Consider the following 16,134-nt stretch of genomic DNA (forward strand, 5'->3'; position numbering starts at 1 on the left):
TTCCGAGGTTTACCCCTCTTCGCTTTATTTGACTATACCACTAAAAGTTGTTTTATGAAATAGTTTTTGAAAAAATATTTTTTTAAATCAAAATAAAAAAAAATATGAAAAAACACAATTTGTACCTACCAATTTTTTTTTTCAAAATTTTGTGCAATTAAGTACTCATTTAGTTTTCAAAATTCTTATTAGTAAAAAAAAAAAATGTTTAAAAATAATAAAAGAAAGGTTAATGTTTCATAAATTAATTTAGGTACCAGGTGTACAATGATGTTTTTAGTGCATATCCTAAAATGTCCCTCTTATTAGAAAAATACCATTATTTCACAGATAAACATGGTTTTTTCAGTGCATTGTTTTGATTCTCAATGATAATGGATATTAAAACCTTCAAGCTAAATTTGGTTAATTTACTATAACTTTTTAAAGATTTTTTGGTAGTAAGTTTGCAACTGTTATTATAATACGGGTTGACAGAGTTGAAAAAGAGTTATTATTGTTACTTTTTCAGAGACGTCCGATTGCCTTGTTCTTACGTGTTATGAAAGCAGCATTAAAAAAATACTTTGAAATCATGTATGATATGTGTATGTAATACCATTTTCTACTTTTGATAATTTTGAAAATCTCCATTTTGAAAATTGCCACTAGCGGACATGAGATTTTTCTACATTTTTCAGGTATGTAAGTTTAAGAATGCCAAAGCGAAGATATTAAGCAAAAAAATTTCTATCATCATTCATTCCGAGGTTTACCCCTCTTCGCTTTATTTGACTGTACCACTAAAAGCTGTTTTATGAAATAGTTTTTGAAAAAATATTTTTTTTTAAATCAAAATAAAAAAAAATATGAAAAAACACAATTTGTACCTACCAATTTTTTTTTTCAAAATTTTGTGCAATTAAGTACTCATTTAGAAGAGAGTCCAAGCTAAACATGATTTATTTTACAGATTTTAACTCTATCAAATATTATACACTTTGGTCAAAAAACAAGTGATTTTTGGGTTTTTTAGCATTTGAGTAGGGTTGCCGAGTACTTGTCTACATTTGCGAGGTGGCACCCGACATTTTTTAGATAGAAGAGAGTATTATCTAAAATATGGTGTTTAGTTTAGCTTTCTAGTGCATAAAAAGTTATACTGTTTTGTTCAAAGAAGATTTTTGTCAGTGTTGTTTTCATTTGGATGGGGTTGCCACATTTGTAGGGTTACGTTCTTTATATTATTTTATTATTTTTTTTAGTATTTTGGCTTTCAAAATTTTTTTTTATCTTGCCAAACAACAAAGATATGAATGTATTAGTTATGTGACAATTTTTTCTTTAAAATAGGGTTGCCACATGGAAGTTCCCATTTTAGAAGTGGCAGCCCTATTTTTTTATTTTCAGTATCAACTTATCTTTCATTTGACACTAATTTTAACCTCTAACCTTATGAGCTAAGTAACTCGACGGTCGCCGCTTGGACTATATTTCATAAATTAAATTTATTTAAAAATATGATAAAATATGAGGTTTCTGGCTTTACAATAAGGTTTAGCACGGAATTGTAGGTGTAACCGTATATTTCCAATAATTTTGTTCCTAATAACGTATTTTTTTTTTTTTATAAAATTACACCTAATCATAAATAATGGGAAATAAACCCTCCCTCCCATACGATTTTTTCTTGTCTCGTCTCGACCCATCCTCCATGCTGTAGCCTTTTAACAAATTCCTCCAGAATCACCCTGTATAAATATATTTAAATAAATATGGAGCTGGTCAATTTGAATCGTCTCAAGCTGTTGATCGATCAGTCGAAAAATAGAAAAGAACGCGTTCGGTACCTCTCGTTTCAATATTTTAAGCAACTGTTTATCATTAATTTTTTTTTTATAACTTTACAGTTTATAATCCAACATGCTTTTATATTTACACAGTTAACATGTTGTGTTGAATCCTCCCTTTTAAAATCCAACGAACCTTATAATACTTTTTTTTCAACTTAATGATGAACGAGTGAATATTGTATTGATTTCTAATATAATTAATAATTGTAAGATCAGTGGAGTGACTTCAGAGAGGTCAGTGTTAATTTAATTAGATCTTTATTGAAATCAATGATAGGGTTACGAAAAACTTTCACAAGTGCGAAGCATAACATTGATTTGTTTTTTTTTTTTTTTTTTTTTATGAACAGGCATGTAAGAACTTTACTCAATTAATATGAATATGAAATACAAGAACTTAAACCCTTGAATTTAGTTATTCAAATATAATTCAGTCATTAATTAAAAGTAAAAATTAAAATGCTTTGCAAGATTAATTCGTTTGAATTCGTTTATTAGAAGTTTATAAATTGAGCTACCAAATAAATGTATGATTATAATTTTCTCAAGCTAAACCCAAGTTAATGAAGGGTAAACAAGCTGTGACCAAACTTTCAAAAAAATATGGGTACCGTTATATGTGATTCAAACAAAATGAAATTGTGGGATGTGCTGAATAACAACTAAACAAATTGTAATGGTCACAACTTATTATCCATAAAAAAAAATCAGAAACCAAGATTTCAAAGGGAATTAAGGGACTTTTGAGTGAAAACATACCAATGGGATTGTTGTCAGAATAAAACTAAAGCTCTTTAAAGATAAAGCTCTATTACAAGACCAATATAAGGAACCGGGGGGAAAATCTCGAATTTTGATGATCCTTTTTTTTAAACTTCGGTAATTAAAAATACTTGGTCTTCTATCTGTTAAAAATTGCCGCTGTTGCGCTATTGTTTTTTAAAATTAAAATTTTTGCGATCAAAAACCATTTTATTTTAAATTGCGGGAGTGAGAGGACAGTTTTTCAACATTTAAGTAAGAGAAGTTCCTAATTTTCTCACAAATTGACAAAAAATTGAAAAAAACTGACACAGCGGCAACACCTACAATATTTTTAAAAAGTCGAAAGTTTATGCCATAGGTTTTTTTTTATGCCTAATATTGATTTCAAAGTTTTTTGACACTCTTGAGCTACTTTTTTACTTGCGATATAGGTACTATATATCAAGTTATGCATTCGTACAAAAAAAAAAGTTGAGATAACATTTTTCCATGACATTACGATGGTAGACAATGCCAAAAAAGTGGGTCCCGGAAGTCCGTCTGTCTGTCTGTCTGTCTGTCAGTCAGTCTGTCCGTCTGTATAAGGAGCTACAGCCTAAACGGATTAACCGATTAATGTCAAACTTGGTATTTAGCGTTGTTTGGCGACTCTCCAGAGGGGTTTTTGGAATTAATTTTTTTGGACCAAAAATAACGGTACTTGTCATATATCGATTTTAGTAAAATTGAAATATCTCAAAAACGGCTCCAACGATTTTCTTTAAAAAATTCAAATGCTAGTTTTAAGCTAAGGTCTATCTTTCAATGAAAAATTTTTTTTTCAAAATCATTATTAACGGTACCTGCCATAGAACCGTTTTTTTCCGATCCGATTATCTCCTAAACTGCTTATTCGATTGCAACGAAACTTTTTTGAATAAGCATTTATATAATTTAAATATAAACCAAAAATAAAATTTATAAAAAAATAATTTTTGGATTTTTAAAAAAATTTTGAAAATGTTTTTTGAAAAATCAAATTTTCGAAAATGGGACATTGAATTTTTTTTGAAATTTTGTTTTTAGATGTTGATTAGTGATTTCTACAAAATGGCATACCAATTTTATTTTAAAACTTTTTTTCCAAAAAATTATTTATAAAAAATTAGTTTTTTAAAAAACCGCTCTAACGATTTTGAAAATTTGTTTTCTAAAAATGCATGTTAATATATCAATCAAAACTGCATACTTGTTTTGGAGGGCAATTTAATTTCAGATTTTATTTTATTTTTTTTTTTTTAACGAATTTTATTTTTTTTTTTTAATTTTTTTTTTTTGGCTATATAGTAGGCCTACATTTTCCAAAGGAGATGGCACATTTTTGGGCCCAGTGTGTTCACTTACGAAATGGGTATCAAATGAAAGGTGACGGTAAGCACATTACGTGGGTAAAATATTTTTAAATTCGTTAGTGGGATTTTGGAGATATTTGAGTTTGAAGTTTCGGATTTCAAAATCAAGATTTCAGCTATTTTTGCGATCAATTAATCGTAGAATGCGTAGAAAGGACTTTTTAGATTGGAAATTAGTTAATCTTTCTTTTTCTAGTACATCATTTTTCTCTAGGAGTTATACTTTCAGAGTAACAGAACCGCAAAGTATCTCATTCTCAGTAATTCCGCACTTAACTCTAAGGGTTGTTTAAAATATTTAAAATATCAAAAAACACACAATTTTCGGTAGTGTAACTCTGAAATTATAACTCCTAGAGAAAAATGATGTACTAAAAAAAGAAAGATTAACTAATTTCCAATCTAAAAAGTCCTCTCTAGTTTTCTGTCCGACCAGTCGTTCTCGAGATATTGAGACAAATGCGTTTTTCAAAATGGCGGTCGCCCCACAAGACCAAACAATACGCAATCTGAGATTTGTACTTGGGATAAACCCCTCTTCAATACTGCATTCAAACTTAGCTCAAGTCATAGCTTTTTCCAGATTTTTCCCCATTGACTGAACTATAGTTTCTATTCTTATTATTTAATAGGCATATTTCAGCGCGTTTTTGTGTATTTAGCTTATTATAAGGTTTTTGTATGTTTTATAGAACTATTTTATATATAGAATTAAAGGTAACACATTAAGCTATCGAAAAATTACAAAAAAAAAGTGCATGTCACCACTGAATATTTTGATATTTCGATGTGCCAAATGCCTCGCTTAAAAAAATCACCTTTTGAGAAGTAAATACCTAATATGTATTATTTTTTTTTAACAAAGAAAAAAACTTTTGATACAGATTTATAGACAAGAGAAATACCTTTTATTTTATACCAATATTATTTCTGTACACCCATTATTACGCATTCTACGATTAATTGTTCGAAAAATTAGCTGAAATCTTGATTGTGAAATCCGAAACTTCAAACTCAAATATCTCCAAAACCCCACTAACGAATTTGAAAATATTTTACCCACGTAATGTGCTTACCGTCACCTTTCATTTGATACCAATTTCGTTAGTGAACACACTGGGCCCAAGCTCCATAGAAAAATGTGCCATCTCCTTTCTATATAAAAAGTCTTAAAAATTTAAGCAACTTTAACTCCAAGAGCAAGTTCGTGCGACCCAGTCGTGCATTTTATTTTGTATGGTATAATATTTTAAAGCTCACTTATAGAAGTCTTGAAAAGACGTTTCGTATCATTGAAATTTCAAAATATTGACATTTCATTTAATTATTTTATTTGATAAGAAATTCAAAATTTTTTGTTTGAATTGCACAAACAAATCTTATCTAAAAATTCAAGTTAACAAAATAGACATTAATCTAATATATTTTTTTGGACAAACTGACTACAAATACCGATACGTCGACTGATACAAGTAGGAAAATAAGAAAAGACCTATTGCCCACAAAAGTAGAATTTATTTTACTAAAAAAAGGTCGCGCAAGATAGAATATTTATTTACTTTATCGTCGGTGAAACCAGAAAAGTGTGTAACTCCAAATTTTCTGAAAATTAGATTTGAATGCCATCTGTTAGACAAACCTGATATCTACTGTTCCTTAAACTAAAATCCCCTTAAAGTTCATAGTTTTTATTTTATTAGCAAATTAGAAAATGAAAACTCATACAAATGTCTTCAAAACGATTTTGTTTTTTTGCTCTCCTATAAAATTTGAAAAAATGGAGTTACACACTTTTCTGGTTTCACCGACGTTATACATTTTTTGATAGTCAAATACGTACATGCTTGTTCTTACTCTACTTTCAGCTGATTCGCAACATCTATCCCGTCCAGAAAAAAAAATCTCAACATGAAACAAAAATTTTGTTTAGGATTTCTTATAATCATCTATATTCAAGGCATATTCGCTTGGAGAGGTAAAATTCCGCTAAAAATGTAAAAACAATATTTTCTAATAACACATTTCCATTAGATGAATTTACTTGCGACTCTATCGAAATAAAAAATGAAACCGCTATTGATCAACTTCGAAAATGTGTGAAAGTTAAAGGATATGTGCTACTTTCAAATTTCCGAATAACCAAACCTATTCACATCAATGCAACAAAACTTGAAGAAATTTCTGACTATCTCCTTGTCTATCGAGTAGAAGGACTACGAAGTTTGCAAGAAATTTTTCCAAAGCTGGTAATCATTCGTGGTCATAATTTACTATTTGACCGATATGCACTTGTTCTATATGAAAATAGAGATATTCGAAATATAGGTTTAAAATCTCTGTTGAAAATTCGAAATGGAAACATCAAAATTGAGTCAAATCCAGTTCTGTGTTATGCTGACACAGTCAATTGGATGTACATTGTGGAAAATCATATGAAGCAGCACTTTTTGTTAAAGGTAGGAAATTTTTTTACAAAATTTAAAATATAAAAATAAAATATCAATACAAGTCTTGAAGGGTTGCAGGAAAGAATAGTCAAGGTCCATTTTTTACAACAGTTTTGCTTTGCTCTTTAAGGCCCACCAATAAAAGGCATGAGCTCTAGCATGGGCTTGAAAATTTTAAAATTGTATTTATTTAGGTACAAAAAACTCTGATCGTTCTTTCCTGTGGCCGTTCCACTGCCCAAAAAAAAATAAAAATTGGAAAACACTTCAAAAAATTATTTCTTTTGGAAACTATCTTTTTTTAGAATTTCTGTTTTATGCTTCTCGAAATTTCTGTTTTATATTTTAGAACAATCAAAATCAAAATGAATGTCCCAAATGTGTAAAACTGGATGACAATATTAAAAAGCACAACATTTCAGAATCAAAATATTTTCAATTCAATTGTTGGAACAAAGATAGCTATCAGCTTAAAAAACCTGTAGACAATACAACAGATTGTCCTAAGGATTGTAAAGATGGAGGATGCTCAAGAAGTGGAAAATGCTGTTCACCTCTCTGCTTATCAGGATGTCTAGCAGAAAATTGCAGAATTTGTAAGGATTTCAAGAGACTACAAGGAAATTGTGTTGCAACATGTAATATTCCATTATACAAGGTATTTATAATTATAACCTTACATTTAGAATCAACCTGGTATACCATTTATATTTGACTATTTTAAAATTGTTTTTGTGTTTCGTAAACCCATCCGGAGCACCCAAAAAACAAAAACAAAACAAACAAAACAAAAATTCAAAATAATGAATGGTTGAATTGTTTTAGCTTACAAAATGCTTCTTGATTAGTTAAACTTCAGTTAGTAGTTAGTATTAAATATTAGCAGTGCTTTATTGGGAACTGAGCACTAAGATTATTAAAATTTTACACGGTTAACAAGAAAAGAGATTGCTTCGGATAAAGTATTTATTTGTTCTGGTTTGCTTGGACAGTCAATTTTTTGCTTAGCTTATAAGTTTTGACTTGTTTAGTCTTTAGGGTATAAAGGTTCACTGAGCTGGGTACTAAGGCAGAATTAATTAACGCAGTGATGCCTTGCATCGAATATTTCTGGTGCAAACGTGATGCTTTGTATGTAAGGTTAGTGTTTTCATTCTATACAAAAAGTTGTGATTCATAAGATGAGTTATCAATTCGGCCTAAGTTATCAGTAAAATACACAGTTAGCAATTGACTAAAAGTTGATTAACTGCAGTACTTTTTTACTAGTTCTGATATTTTAGTCAGTAGGCTCAGGGGTCGAGTGGTTAAAATTTCGGCCAATAATTCAATTTACTATAAATCTTTTATTTTAGAGCGATTTTATTAAATCAATGTTGAGCTTAACTTGAGGATTTTTAAATTCAAAAAGCTATTTTGTTTCTATACTCTCGATCAATTAGAAATTTTCTCAACTCCGGAAAAAAAAATAGACATTGGACAAGTAAACATGAGATTTTCCATCAAAATTTCAAATTTGCTTCTTTATTTTTCAAACGTATTGTTATGTTGTAACAATGCAATGATGTCAAACAATATCAGCCATTTTAATAAATAATTTAAATAAATATGTCCCCTAGATTCAAAAATAATCTATTCCACTCTTTCTTTTATTGAGTTATGTATTTGAAAAAAAAAAAAACGTTCCTAAGCACTTTGTCCCGCTTTATTGAAAAAAACAACTTCTGAATCGAATTAAACATGTATTTTTGATATTAAACTGACTATAATTTCTTTTGTCAACCAACGCGTTATAAAAGTATTTAACAATTCATTTTGGAATAGAGTTGTTTTGAAAGTCATGCATAGGAATAGTTTAGTTTTGAAACTTAGCAATACAATTATTTTGCTTTATATCAGGAATAGTGTGGTTTTGATTCTCAAAGAATATGGAACACATTCGTTTTGATGCAAACCATAATATTTCTATAATGTATAACTCTGGAACAAGTTGGCTTTGATAGTGTTCCACCACACTAAAAGAAAGAGGTTGAAAAATTGAGATAAACTGCGTTTCTAACTCATTTTTCACAAAAAGTGGAATAGATTGTTTTTGATTCTAGGGTACACAAATATTGCTCATTTTGTTCTCAAAGTTTTGCCGAAAAAAAAACATGAGATAATCTTCTTTTAATGGACAAAACCCAAAATGAAACAGAAATTATAAAAAAAAATATTTATAAAGTTCTTGTTCGCATGTATCAGTTTAAACAAATAAAGGCAGTAGTTTTAACTTCAAACAAATTACTCCGAAAAAATGTTATAGTGTACCCCGGCATGAAATTTTACAAAAAAAAAAAATTAATTAACGAAAAACCAAAGTTCACACGTGTCGGCATACAGTACATACAGTACAAAAAAAAGATACTTGACAAAACAAGACACTCAGAAGACACGCAAAAGACCAAAAATACAAAAAACAACATTTTGCAAAAGTGCTTTGTTTTGTAATTCTTAATACTTCGATGAAAACTGTTTGTGTTTTAGCTGTTACTTCTAAACGCTGTTATTTCTAACCCTCCTCATTCCTACTCAAAAATTATTCATATTTTCATAAAATTAATAAATAAAAAGATTATACCTAAACTTTTTTAGAGTGGTCGTTTCGGGTCTCATTCCATTCAGCATTATAAAATACTTTAGCCCTGTTCCATTGGAGGTGGTAGTTTACTACTAGTAGGTAGATGTTTTGGTTAATCTAGTCATCTACTCATGCTCTTCTTCCCGAGTAGATACGATTTTTATTGAATTGGTTGAAAGTGCGTTCCATTGAAAATCGCTAGTAAACTACTAGTAGTACTTTACCACCTCCCAAAGGAACAGGGCTTTTATAATAATGTGTCATGTCATATGACCAGATTGCATGAACCTAAAATTTCTAGCTGGTTCAACCGCCTTCATCTTCATTACTCTTGCATCTGCGATTAAAAAATAACACGTATACGTCACAGTGTACATGGAAAACTTGATAATAATGTGAATTATAACTTTGGCCTAGAGGCTAGCACACCCTAATCGAAATAAAATACAAACTTGCAATCAATAATATAATTGAACAAAATGTTCACCTTCTTTTCCTCAATGTTAATATGTAAATAAACAGACAAAATAAATCCTTTCAAATAAGAATCAAAATTTTAAAAATATTTTTTCAGTCTCGTTAATCCAGCTTATTTTAAAAATAAATATTACAAAAAGAAGATTACTATGGGCTATTAATATAAATTATGAGTTTAATTAGTAAACAGCGATAAAGTAAAATTGTTTATATTTTCTTTTTAACTAACTTTTTTATTTATTTTTCCAGAATGCAAACATAATGTATGATTAGAATCAAATTTCCTTTTTTTTAGCTTGGCGACAAATGTGTTACGGTAGAAGAATGCAAACTAAATCAATTCATACCGCATGCTGGTTATTGCATTGAATACTGCCCAGCAAGTTATCAACAGGACTTCTATTATGGTATTCCAGAATGTAATTTAAAATGCGAGCGCAACTTTACTATTCGGTCTATAAAGGATTTAGAGCTGATAAAAGACTGCGTTATTATTAAAGGTTCGCTACACATCGAACTTAAAGGAGATCAATGTAAGAAAAAAAGACGAAAGGATTTCAAGATACCATTAATTTTTTTTTATTAAAGCTGAAAATATTATTCAAGAACTTGAAAATGTTCTTGGTGGCATAACCGAGATAAGAGATTATTTAAAAGTTACTAAATCACCTCAAATAATGAGTTTGGGATTTTTAAAAAGACTTGACACGATTAGGGGTGAAAATTTGATCAACAATGAGTAAGTATATTATTTAATTTGAAACATCCTGAATTCTAGAAGTCCAATTTGTCCTTTATAGAGTTGCATTGTTCGTTGTTGACAATTTTCATTTGGAAGAACTTTGGCCAGATAATCATAAAATTGCAATATTCAAAGGTCGTTTGTTTTTCCATTTAAATCCAATGTTGTGTTATGAAAAGATCCTTCAATTAGCTCCATCACTGAAAAGTTCGGATAAGATTGATATTCGAGATGCTTCTCATAATTCAAATGGCGAAAGAAATACTTGTAACAAATTAAATATTTTTATATAATTTCTCAATAATAAACATAATTTATTAGGTGGAAGTGGTGTTAAGTTAATTTATCCTGTATTTGAAGAAGCCAATGCCACAGCTGCTCGAGTGAAATTAGAAACAAGACATTCAGACGATAGATATGCTCTTTTGGGTTATCTTTATTATATTAAAGAAGCTCCAATTAAAAATGTAACAATGTTTGATGGAAGACATGGATGTGGACGCGATAAGTAATTTTATTATTATTTTCTCTATAGAGACTTTTTAAATTTTATTTATTTTATCTTAGCTGGAAAATGGATATGAAATTAAGTCCGAATATTCGACATGTCTTCTCAAACTTAAAACCAAATACTCAATATGCGTACTTTGTTAAAACATTCAGTTCGAAAGAAAACAATCATCAAAGCCAGGCTTGGTATTCTCCAATACAATACTTTAAAACAGCGCAAACAAAACCGGGACCAGTGCAAAAAATTTACTCAATTCAAATTGCAAAAACCGCAACTGTAAGTATTTTTAAAACAGTTTTGTTATGGTATGAACTTCCTAAGTGAATTTCTGTGACTGAGAAGTATAACTTTAATAGCGTGTGCACACACTTTTTACTATATAAATCTGTCGAAAATTGACTGCTGATTATTTTAAGAAACTAATTTTCTACCAAGTCTTAACCTATATTATATGTTATCAAATAGGTACAATAGGTGGAGCGTTTTTGGACTTTTCTTTCAGATCACTGCGTGCAACTCATGGTTTATGCCTTGTGCTCTTCTGAACATATTCTGATACTTTTTTTTTATTCGACAATGGAAAAATAAAAATCGGGAAGCCTCTGAAGATTGCTCGTATTTCACGAAAATCGATATTTTATGAGGCGTTAGAACCCATCTGAATTGACATAATCTTTTTCATTTCACAGTGAAATGTGGTCTGAGTGGTCTCTAGAACCAGATCTGATCCCCTATTTTCGCAAAAATTCAGATTTTTTAAATTGTATAAAATCCCACCCAGAACAAATTTCTTTAACAATTGTTTGTATTTGCTATATTTCTGAGAACCTATTTGAACCTTATAAGCTATGGAGTACTAAAACTGAGAACTTTTCTGTAATAATGACGTTGTTTATGGGCGATTTAAGAAAATGCTACTTTGACATCCCCGGACCCATTTCAATAGAATTTTAAATTCTAATACTACCCTTAAAAACTTCGTTAGTAATTTAATTTGTATATAAAACACTTATCTTTGTAACTGCATTTAATTTATGTCGATATCTTATTTCAATCCTTAGATATTTGACATTTAGGTGTTTCCATAATTCTTGCCCATACTAAATTCTTGCCTATGCTAAATTTTTATTTCGAAGTCAAAATGGCGTAAATAATTATACCGTTTAACGATTTATTTTTATGAATTTAACATTATTAAAAACAAAAGTTTGTGGAAACACACAAGATTGTATGGTATTTAAGAAAACCGTCTGCAGGTAAAGTTAAAAAAAAATTAAGCATGGGAAAGAATTATGGAAACACCTAAATGTCAAATATCTAAGGATTGAAACAAGATATCGACATAAATTAAATGCAGTTACAAAGGTTAGTGTTTTATATAAAAATTAAATTATCAACGAAGTTTTTAAGTGTAGTTTTAGAATTTAAAATTCTATTGAAATGGGTCAGAGGATGTCAAAGTAGCATTTTCTTAAATCCCCCATAAACGACGTCATTATTACAGAAAAGTTCTCAGTTTTAGTACTCCATAGCTTATAAGGTTCAAATAGGTTCTCAGAAATATAGCAAATACAAACAAGTTGTTAAAGAAATTTGTTCAGGTGGGATTTTATACAATTTAAAAAATCTGAATTTTTGCGAAAATGTGCATTTTTCGGAGCCTTCCCGATTTCGTTTTTTCCATTAACGACTTAAAATAGGGGATCAGATCTGGTTCTAGAGACCACTCAGACCACATTTCACTGTGAAATGAAAAAGATTAAGTCAATTCAGATGGGTTCTAACGCCTCATAAAATATCGATTTTCGTGAAATACGAGCAATCTTCAGAGGCTTCCCGATTTTTATTTTTCCATTGTCGAATAAAAAAAAAGTATCAGATTATGTTCAGAAGAGCACAAGGCATAAACCATGAGTTGCACGCAGTGATCTGAAAGAAAAGTCCAAAAACGCTCCACTCTAAGGTACAACTTAAGCCAATAATTTAAAATTAAATAATTATTTAAAGTAAGTACAAACGGGATTTAATTTAATAAAAAGAAGTTCAATTTGGTGCAACGTTTTGAAAATATAATCGTTCTCCACCAGACGTTTTTTTAATTTTTCAATTATTCCTTGCCTTGGAAAAATTTCTTGTAGTCTGTGACCATCAAGGTAAATAAATTCTTTATGCGAAGCTATCCTATATTCTCTAGTTAAAAGGGCTTCTTAAATGAAGTTCCCAAATAAGAAACAATAATTTCAAAAATATCTACCTATGAAAAAAAAATTAAAAATATGTACGAATGCGTACTTTTTTTTTACTTTTCCACTACGCAGCCTTTGCTTTGTTTAGTTCATGAAAACTTATTATGAAAACCTTTAGGCCGGGTCTGTTTCAGAGCTTTTACATCGTCTACATCAGCTACATTTACTACATCAGCAACCTTAAAAATCAATAGTTGAGTCCGATTGAACGTCGGGAAATACTTGTTATGGTCTAAATTGTGCATTTTTTGGGAAGCCCAACAGGTCGCCGCAATTAATGTTTAAAGTCATTGATGTAGCTGATGTAAAGAATGTAGTAAGCTGTGAAATAGGCCCTGCTGTTATTTATGTAGCCACACACAAAATTTTCAAAGAATTCTAAAAATTTTGCGAAAAATTAATTATCGAAAAACAAGAAATTTATCTTTTTTTACAATGCACCGTAAATTTGATAGTTGGAAAGCATTTGCATTAGAAATAAAAATAAACCGATTTTTTAGAGAAAAATAATTGAATTATTTGCTATTGTAAAATAAAATATAAAAAATTAACCGCGTTACCTGGTAAATTATGTACAAAAATACATTTCAAAAAGATTGGTGCAGTAGTTTTTTTATAATCCTTATTTAAAAAAAAATCTTATTTTGATATTTAAAATTTTGTTTAATTTCAGGTAATACACTGGTGGCCGCCAAAAAATTCGAATGGTATCATCGATAAATATATAATTAGACATGTATTGACAGAGCATCATTTTAGTGAGTAAAAAATGAAATGTGATGATAGAGATCCTCAGTTAAGTCATCATCAGTTATAACCTTTTAAATTGAACATTTTTCATATTATTTGCACTAATAAAAATTGACAAAAAAACAGTGTTCTAGAGTCGAACCCACTGTTAAGTATATCCCTCAAGTTAGAAGAGCAAGGTCAGCAGAACATAATTTTTGTTATTGGATCTTTTAGTGCTAATTAAGTACCCTAAAAACAAGTTAGGTGCTCCACTACTTTTGGAAAAAATTAATACTTGATTAAAAATAAGCGGAGCAGTTACCAGAAAATGCCTTAAACTGTTAGTATAAAAATAGGGTTTGGTATAATATTTAGGTTCTAATTATTAAGTGCTCTACGAATCCAAAAAAATAATTTTTTTTCCAAAATTAATTTTTTTTTCTCTGATTTTCGAAAAAAAATTTTTTTTTTCAAATTATCTTTAATAATTAAGTGCTTAACTAATTTCAGTTAAGTAACCCATTTTCCGAGATTTTTAATTTAAAAAAAATGTTTTCATTTTCCATACAAATTCCAGGTTATTCAACATAATTTGAAAAAAAAAGAAATTTTTTTTTTCGAAAATCAGAGAAAAAAAAATTATTTTTGGAAAAAACATTTTGTTGGATTTTCATTTTTGATTCGTAGGGCACTACTAATTTTAGGGACATCTGTTAAGTTGTATGAGAACGGGTGCTTTCATAATTGCATGGTTGCTTTGTTTACATGCGGTCATTTGCGATCAGACTAATGTCAGAAAAACTATTTGCGCATGTATTTTACTATTTATGAACACTTTTTCTGATTTGCGTCATTTGGCAAAATGTTTAAGTTTCAATTCAGCCTCTTCTTCAAAACAAACATATCTTCTTTAAGAAGAAAAAAAACTTTTTTTTTTTACATTTCTCTAACTATTTACAAATTTATTATATCAAAGAAATTCGCTGCTATTTTTGCTATTTTGCCTTGAACTTTGAATTTCCATTCAATATATTGACGAATTTGAGAAATAAAGAAAAGCTGTATCATTTTTAACGCATTTTCCTTCTTTCTTTGTGTTTAAATTCATTGCGCATGGGAATTTTTTCATTTGCACGTTTGCGCTGCAAATATTTGCGTTTTACATTTATGAACACCTGACATTTGTCATTTGCATTAATGAAAGCTTTGCATTCGTCAGACTTGCGCAACCATGCATTTATGAAAGCACCCAACATGAGCACTAAGAAATGGTAAAAAATGTTTTTTATCGCCTTTGGAAGGGTCAATATACGACTAATAGAGGTTTTGAAACAATTATGCCCAAAACCTTTCTTCAGTTTACCCAAATCAAATGGGATGAAAATTAGATTTTCTCTCATGTAAAACTTGCCATTTTTGATTTTAAGGCATTAAAAGTAAATGATTCCTTTTTCTCTTCATTTTAACACTTTGAGTGCCAAGGTTTTTTAAGGCCCTACAATTTTGCATAAGGTGTCTTTCAAAAATGGGTGAAGCGGCAGCTAAATTGTTAAATATATGTCTTCTTTTCAGGATATTCACAAATATTCGGATACAGTCCAGATAGAAACGAAAGCAAAGATTGTGAATGCAATATCAAGCAAAAAATTCGTATACCACCGCCATCTGATATGAACTACTACAACAAGGAAAAAATTTTATTCGAAATTGCTGTACAGAATTTCGTTTATATTTCATCGTAAGATTTCCAGTTAACTAACATTAAACTTTTATGAACATCAACTTTCTTTTTAGGAAACAAATTGAAAAAAGAGAAAATGAAACAGCAATAGAGGATCAAAGTCGTCGAAAGCGTGAAACAACAACAACAACTACTGAAGTCCCCACCACTACACAAACAACAACAACAACTTTAAAGCAAGACTCAACAACCGAAAGCAAACCCATTAGTGATGAACTTTCTGATATGTTGGCAAAGCATTTTGCGGAACAGGAAAAGAAATCAATCAAAGAACAGGATACAGGAATAGACAATTTTATTATTATACAACCAAAAGAAGCTTGCCCAGCAAATTCAAGCTCGGATTATCAAAAGCAAAACAATTGTGAAATCATAGAAACTAATGAGGGCACTGAAGTACCTGGATCAATGCATTCTTATATTCTGGAAGATCTGGAGCCTGAAAAAATATATCAGGTTTTTGTTAGAGCTTGTGTAAAAGATTTACCAAACGGCTGTGGCCCAGAGAAATTCATTGAAGTTGAAACGCACAGCAAGAAGTTTGAGACAGCAAAAACAGACCAAAACAATAAGATATTATTTTTTTTTTAAATAGGTACATGTTTGTTTTTCGTTTTATATTTTTTTTTA

At 29.6% G+C, this 16,134-nt stretch overlaps 1 protein-coding gene across 1 annotated transcript; it reads left to right on the forward strand.

The window, feature by feature from the left end:
- The first annotated feature begins 1,802 nt into the window (after positions 1–1,802).
- Positions 1,803–16,119, forward strand: LOC129915567 (insulin-like receptor). Its single transcript, XM_055995170.1, has 13 exons — positions 1,803–1,825; positions 1,923–2,066; positions 5,854–5,963; positions 6,020–6,444; positions 6,785–7,093; positions 9,828–10,065; positions 10,121–10,271; positions 10,333–10,541; positions 10,596–10,782; positions 10,842–11,061; positions 13,705–13,789; positions 15,336–15,501; positions 15,558–16,119. The coding sequence occupies exons 3-13, from the start codon at positions 5,897–5,899 to the stop codon at positions 16,093–16,095; spliced, it is 2,595 nt and encodes an 864-aa protein (XP_055851145.1). The 5' UTR covers positions 1,803–1,825; positions 1,923–2,066; positions 5,854–5,896; the 3' UTR covers positions 16,096–16,119.
- The last annotated feature ends 15 nt before the right edge of the window (positions 16,120–16,134 follow it).

This window comes from Episyrphus balteatus, chromosome 3 (genome assembly GCF_945859705.1).
Source record: "Episyrphus balteatus chromosome 3, idEpiBalt1.1, whole genome shotgun sequence".
Lineage (NCBI taxonomy): Eukaryota > Metazoa > Arthropoda > Insecta > Diptera > Syrphidae > Episyrphus > Episyrphus balteatus.

Coding starts and splice junctions, on each gene's coding strand:
- LOC129915567 (XM_055995170.1), top strand. CDS start 5,897: ATGAAACAAAAATTTTGTTTAGGATTTCTTATAATCATCTATATTCAA. Junction 10,783..10,841: donor CATGGATGTGGACGCGATAA/GTAATTTTATTA, acceptor ATTTTATCTTAG/CTGGAAAATGGATATGAAAT. Junction 11,062..13,704: donor AAATTGCAAAAACCGCAACT/GTAAGTATTTTT, acceptor GTTTAATTTCAG/GTAATACACTGGTGGCCGCC.